The 7,583-nt window shown below is 39.5% G+C and overlaps 1 protein-coding gene across 1 annotated transcript in view; it reads left to right on the plus strand.

Annotated features, from left to right (window-relative positions):
* slc35f1 (solute carrier family 35 member F1) overlaps positions 1-5,479 on the plus strand; it is a 368,949-nt gene extending 363,470 nt beyond the window's left edge. Inside the window, exon 8 of the mRNA XM_060916415.1 lies at positions 4,908-5,479. Coding sequence (XP_060772398.1) covers positions 4,908-5,132 — 225 coding nt within the window. The 3' untranslated portion in view covers positions 5,133-5,479. The remainder of the gene's footprint in view (positions 1-4,907) is intronic.
* Positions 5,480-7,583: the final 2,104 nt, after the last annotated feature.

The raw sequence follows: 7,583 nt of genomic DNA on the forward strand, positions 1-7,583 counted from the left end.
TCATGAAATTACGTGATATGTTATTACATGATAAATATATTGTAAAAACGTGATAACTCTGTTAACAATATCTTTTCACGTAATTACTTGAGTCTAAGCCAATTTTTTTTTCTTTTTGAGTGTGGCAGCAATACGCTTCCGCAGATCATAACTCGAACTCTTGCGATATTTTTTTTATTCGTTTAAAGATTTAAAACACTAATTTTATTATGATGTGTGGTATAAAGGATTCTGTGCCAAAATACTATTTTGTAAGATGTTTACTTGTGTTAATTTTTTCGAACAAAATAAAACAAATTAAGAAAAAAAATTTCCTACCCACCGACCTTATTTTAGTATTTCATGTTACCTGAAACACACTTTTTTTTGGCCTAATGTTATCTAGGTCTGACATTAGTTTTGTGTAAAGTCGGCCACAAAAGTTAATATTGATTCACCGTCTGTCAAGGAAAACATTGCTATTGGCTGAAGCTTATGATTCAAATATTGAGGATCTTAAACATGAGTTACATCAGACGAGGAGAGTACTAGACAGAAAAAAGGGGGAACAGGAGAGTCCTACCACTCTCATGGAGTTCACTGTTTTTGGACCCATACCAAGATGATGTTTGTTTTTTTTTGAGTTGTTCAGGTTGTGTAAAATAGCGGTTGTCTTGCCTGTGAGCAGTGCATCCTGTGAACGAAGTTTTTCATCTCTCAGGCTCATAAAGACTTATTTGCGGTTGACTATGACAGAAAAGAGACTATCAAGTTTGGCTGTACTCAGCATTGAATCAAAGCGCACAAAAGCATTAGGTCTTGATAAATTTGTGAAGCGTTTTGCTGAGCAACATGGAAATCGCCGCATTCAGCTGTTGTAGGCATGACAAGTTCATGTTATGCTCACTGGTGAGCCTTTACAAAGCGTGAGGAAAAAAACTATAAAATGTGACACTGGTGTAAATGGTTTAAATCATGCTGAACTTGAAGCAGTGTTGTTATTGTTGTTTTTTAGTGTCTGTTCTTTTGCATATACAGTATAAAACTGTCCAGAAACGGTATAGACCTCATCTGAGAATGTGTGTTCTTCGTGAACAATAAAGGCATGAGATTAAGTTTGTCTGTATGAGTTTGCAAATGGCAGTCTGTGCCCTTTTGTAGTGTGTACATACTATTTGTCGTCAAACTGTGATTAAATTCAGTATATATACATGTCTGTAATACGTTGCCACCCCTCAAAAATTCCTGCCCCCCTCTTGCCACCCCATAAATATTTTTCTAGATCCGCCCCTGATTTCACATAGGTGATGTCTTTAAGAAAATTGACAGACAGGGATTGGCCAGGTGTGTCCTCTGGGGTAGGTCTGTTAGATAGCACAGGCAGTAATATATACCTTTTTGTAAATAGCCCACTGTGTTGTACACAGGGGTGAAAATTAACTTCACAAAATATCAAACTTTACCGGCCACTGACAAATAAATGGTACAATTTACCGGCCACTCAACAGTAACTTATTAAGACATGTTTATGGAAAGTTATTTTGTACTGTATTAAATTCAAGATGTCACTGGTTGCAATTTTTTTTGTAACGTAGACTACGAAATGTACTTTTGCGCGTGTGCCGTGTGTCCGTGCACCCTTCTCACCTTTTTCACCCCTGACCAGTTTGCATGCCTGACAGTGGGGGGCGGCACGGTGGTGTAGTGGTTAGCGCTGTCACCTCACAGCAAGAAGGTCCTGGGTTCGAGCCCCGGGGCCGGCGAGGGCCTTTCTGTGTGGAGTTTGCATGTTCTCCCCGTGTCCGCGTGGGTTTCCTCCGGGTGCTCCGGTTTCCCCCACAGTCCAAAGACATGCAGGTTAGGTTAACTGGTGACTCTAAATTGACCGTAGGTGTGAGTGTGAATGGTTGTCTGTGTGTCAGCCCTGTGATGACCTGGCGACTTGTCCAGGGTGTACCCCGCCTTTCGCCCATAGTCAGCTGGGATAGGCTCCAGCTTGCCTGCGACCCTGTAGAAGGATAAAGTGGCTAGAGATGATGAGATGAGATAAAACAGTGGGTGTATGGGTGGGTGTTCCTAATAAAGTGGCCGGTGAGTGTATAACGTTGAACACATGTAAGGTTTCTTCTCATCCGTCACCACCCTGAGGAAAAACCAAGCGTTTTCAACAGAAATGAAACGGATAGTTGTTACTGTAGACATACAGATTCGGAGTTCAACAGTGTAATTGATTCGTTTGATTTTTTTTCTAATTCTGATACCATAGCTGTTTATTGGAGAGTTTCAAAAAAGAACTTCCACATGCACAAACCTAAGAATATTCCAGATTGTGGGATGTCCTCCTTGACATTACAGCAAGAGGTTCAGTACTGTTATTCTTTCCATGGAACGTGTCATGAAATATTAATCATAAGGGTGCCAATAATTCTGAAACCAGTGTTTTGCAGAAAAAGTCACACTACTTAAGAAAGCTCAAAACATGACTCATTGCATGAGATATTGATGTTTATTCTATCCACATTCACTGGATATGAGCAATCGCGCGCTCTGATTGGCTACTCTACTACTAGGATATCAGCTCATATACCATAAGTAAAGAAAAACAAGATAGTGGAGCATGTTGCTGAACCAACCGAGGACAAAATAAAAACTCTCCTCGAAAACAAAACCCCAAAAAATACAAACAAGCAACAAAGTATGGAATGAAGGGATTTGATATTAAGAACGCATCTTTATTTATTTTTCAAGAATTATTATTATCACGTTTTCCACAAATTGCTCCTGTCATTTCGCCAGTTTGTTTACATTCTTCATCTTTAAGCATTAAAATTTGCTGCATTTTGTTTAGACTGGTTCAAAATCTCAAAGAAAAATAAAATTTTAATAGTTTACATGTATGCGACTTGTCATGTGTCTGCTAAGCAGTGTTGTAGTCGAGTCACTAAACCTCGAGTCCGAGTCCAGTCTTGAGTCCCCAGTGTTCAAGTCCAAGCCATTAAAAAAAATTTCGAGTCGAGTCCGAGAACAAGACTCCAACCGCACCATTTGACGGTGGCTGTTTTAACACCATTAACATTAGTTTGTTCCTGAACATGACGTATGAACAGGTCAATGTGCTTCTCTTTATCAGGGAGTATGAAGTATTCTGTCAGAGATGGTTGGGAGATGGATGCAAGTGCAGAAGGTGCGTTTATTAATACAAGTGAAGATGGTAAACAATCCAGAACGGCAGGCAAAATTGTAAAACGGTGAAACAGGCAATAGGTTGAGCGACGCACAAACAGGCTATCGCAGACTCGGCAGAATCAAAGACGAGAAACAGGAAATCAGGGATCAGGAAACCAAACAAGTAAATAAGGCTTAGTAACGTGTCAGCAATGCGACTCAATACTTCGCAAAGTAAGTGTGTTTTCACAGTTTTTATATCGACGCGATGATTGCGCCTTAATCCTAGTGTTGTGCATGAACGCGTTCAAAAGAATGCGTTCACTGAACACGCTCGTTTTTCCATGAACTTTGAACTGAACGCAACAACTTTGTAATGAAAGAACTTGAACGTGAATTCGTTCAAATTATGCGACATGAATGACAAACATGAAGATGAACGAAACATGAAACCTGATGAATCGAGTGGCACGTCTACTTGCAAGATATTTTACGTTCTACTACTTCACTGTCAGTCTGATGCTGTTGTCACTCACTGCCCTGAGGTGCCGCGTGTGTGCAATGCATCATGGATAACGTAGTGTGAAGCCGGAGATAGTGGATGGCTCTATGATTTGGCGCCATACTACGTTACCCATGATGCAGCAGAGCAGAGTAGGCGTAACCTGAAAACTGAAAGCATTTGTTTGAAGTCACGTGTAACGTTTTGGTGCAGTGGTTGAGTCAGTGAAGAAATCAAAATATTTTGTCCTTTTTCCATATATAGTATGTACAATAACTTCCATTTTGTGTGATAGAATATAATATCTATAATATGTGAGTAGTTTTGAGCTAGAATGTAGCATATGATTTTAGTCTTTATTTTCATATCCCGCCTAAAAGTAAAATGAACTGAACTTTGAACTAGTTCAGAATTAAAACTGTGAACTATGAACGTGACCAGTTCACTTTTAACATGTTTGAACTGAACTTGAACTAGTTCAAAAAAAGTGTGAACTTGCACAACACAGCTTAATCCTGTGAAGGTGCGAGTCGTTTACGGCGCACGCGCGAGAGTCCGCCAAGGCGTGCAGGTGTGACACTCTTGCGCGAAATTAGTATAAAAATTAATGTAGTTATAAGTATCTTATGGCAAATTATTATGGCATGTTACAAAAAAATAAAGAAAAAAATCTGAGTCTTGGTCTCCAATTTACAAGTCTGAATGCAGTTAATGCACGAGTCTGAGTCCAAGTACAAGTCATCAGTGCTCAAGTCCAGGTTGAGTCACGAGTCCTTAAAATTAGGGCACGAGTCGGACTCGAGTATTACAAGCCTGCCACTAAGCAGAAATGGTTTTGTTGGACGTTTTGTATAAAGTTTTTATTTATCGAATTTGCTAAAAATGAAAATGCTCTGTTTCTCAAAATCCAGTGAATGTGGACAGAATAAAACAATTATTCCACTCAATCTCGTTGTACATGGATTATAGCCGACTCGGTGCTACGCGGCTCCTCAGCTATCAGCTCATGTACAACTCGATTTCATGGAATAATTGTGAAATGTATTGCAGCTGTTGTAGTCTCCATTCTGATTGATCGAGTGTTGGCCAGTACTCATTGATAAGGAGATGTTTATGTAAGATTTTTTGAAGGAGTCTCCAGCATCAGTGCTTAGTTACAGTCGGTCGCTGATTGTTTTCCTATAATAGCACACCTCAGGTGCTTTATTCCTTACTTACACCTTTGTGTCCAACTCACATTCCTTTATTCTTTCTATTTCAGTTTTCAGCTCTCTACCTACTGTCGTTCTTCATCATCTTGCTCGGCTTGGTGATCTACTCGTCCTCGTCGACCTACATCGCGCAGGACCCTCGCGTTTATAAGCAGTTCCGCAACACAGGAAATCCTGTCCCGGATACGCCCAACGTCGGGCCCTTGGAGCCCTCAGTGACCTACAGCAGCCTGGGGCAGGAGATAGAGGACGAGCCTCGGGTCCGGGTTGCCTGAAGGGGCGGAGTCTCATGCACGCAATTATCCACAGCCCCTCCCACAGCGTGTAGAAAGTGAATGATGATTGTCACAGAATAATGTATATAACCACGTAGCAAACAAGTACACTGTGATCACGAACTGTGAATAGGTAGCAGTGATCTCGGACTGTTTCGGATCCATGGTGTATAAACGTCATCGCCTGCACACGCAACAGTTTAAGTGTTTAAGGATCTGTGCTGACTGTTTGTGCAAAATCTCAGTTGTGACTTTTGTTTTCTTACATGAGCACAAAAGGTTTCAGTGTACCTGAAATTGTTTATTTTGCTATTGTTAATATTTTAAAGGAACAAATCAGCCAAAAATAAAACGTAAAATATATCATTTTACTCTTTACACTAAACTGAGCCAGTCGGCTAAATTTGCTGTTTAAATTTTGCACTGGAGCAACGAAACTAACATGGCTAACATTTAAGAAAGTTTTACAGCTACCAATTTAACATAATTCTAACTGCATGCCTGCATCATCACAATCAGCTGAAACTCTGTGGAGCGCTTTCGTGTCTTGTGGATGTAGTTTTTGACGCTGTGTATCACACTGATTATCAATAAAAATGGACAAAAGCAAATATTTCAGAGCAGAAAACAGTCTCTTGAAGCTGGAATCAGGTTCAGGTAGGGGGCGTGGCTGAGAACATAAAGGTTGAATAGCGAATAGTATGCTCAAAGTGATTTAGTTGATAATGTAGTACTGATTTGATTTTTATTTCTCATTTTCTTAATACAGACTGTTATTGTATAAAACTGTTTTGTAATTGATTCAGTTGATGTCCTCGGAGGAGGTGCATGCAGTTGTGGTGCTAAAATGGTGGCTGTATGCTTTTATACTGCTTGAATTCCTGAATCTGATTGGTCACAAGGTGTTTATTAAAGCTAGACGGCCTTGCAGTTTCATAAAATCGGTGAAATTTAGTTCCCTCTGAAATTTGGTCATTGTGATGTATGTTTATTTCTGCAATATCTAATATAAATAAATAACCCAGGCCATTCTGTGGCTGGGAAGTTATTTTATTTGAGGGGATTAACGCAAATAATGTGCATGAAATCGCTCGCTTCGCACAGTCAAGCAGACAGAGGAAGTCCTTGTGCGCATGCGCAGGTTTACCTTCTTCTTTTCCTTCTTCTTTTGGGTTTTACGGCAGCTGGCATCCAGTGTTGCATGACTGCCATCTACAGGTTTACCTTGACCATGCACTGATAGTTACATCATTCTGTCGCTAAATGAACAGCTGATCACACCGAGGTGCTCGCTGACCGCTGATATTTATTAGTTTGGTCCTGTGTTTCCTTTCCTTTGCAACATAACGTCTTTTCTTCTCGCTTTCTGTTACTGTAGTCAGTCTTTCATGTTTCATTCGCGCCCTCCGTTTTTCTCTCCTGTTTCAGATTTGTATCTCACAATGCCTTGCGTGATCGGGGAAAGCCCACCACGTGATGCATGACGTAGTATCTTGAATTGGGTCATGGTGAAGCAGGAAAAAATAGCGGAGAATTTATGGCCACGGGGCCCTAAATTCATTAATTATTCTATTTTTTAAAAAAAGTAATACAATTGGAAGTCAGTGATTCAAATTCAGTTGCTTTCGGTCCATTAAACAAAAATAATTGAGTGTCGGGGAAAATTCTTTCTATGACCTACACATGAAAAACCTGAAAGGCGGTCTACCTTTAATTTTATGTAATAGCAGCTCTGTCAATAGTTCTGGCTGCTAATATGTTATCGATTTTATAGCTACACAAGGATTTATATGGTGGGCGTTCCATGTAATCTAAGGCTAATAATAAACAGATTAAAAACGTGCTGTTATTTAGCAAAGAAAAACATAATTGCTATGTTTAATATTGTAAAGTTTTCATAAAGGAAGGATGTTTAACACTTATGGAAGGAGTCTCTAGTGTCGGTGTAACAGTCACTGAGACACAGAGGGCTTTGGACAGTTCAGTTTATCAGTAACACATCAACCTTCGCTTTTTTTTTTGTCGTATTAACTTCAAGAGAGCCAAAAAAACAGACTGGTGAGGGATCAACTGAAGTGATAACAGGAACTAACTTGTTTCGTGGACATTTCACAATATTAAATGTAACTATAAATTGGTTAAATGATGTGTTGTTAAATTAAAATTAGTTGGAAATAATTGTGGTTTAAAAGGAATAAAGCACACTTTGGAGTTGCTATTATTGGAAAATAATGAACATTGGGGTGGTAACAGTAATTCTGCTCCATGCCAGGCCACATCACACCGCATTGTTGTTATTTACTTTTATAGTTAAAGCAGCACATCCCCAAGTGTTTAACCCCTTACTTATTAGCTACGTTAATCTCATAGCTCGAGTGCAAAACTGAAGAAACAATACAATTCATACACCAAACGTTATGGTTAACCGAGTGCATTTGGAGTATGAAGATA

This window comes from Neoarius graeffei, chromosome 3, assembly GCF_027579695.1.
Source record: "Neoarius graeffei isolate fNeoGra1 chromosome 3, fNeoGra1.pri, whole genome shotgun sequence".
NCBI classification, from domain to species: Eukaryota; Metazoa; Chordata; class Actinopteri; order Siluriformes; family Ariidae; genus Neoarius; species Neoarius graeffei.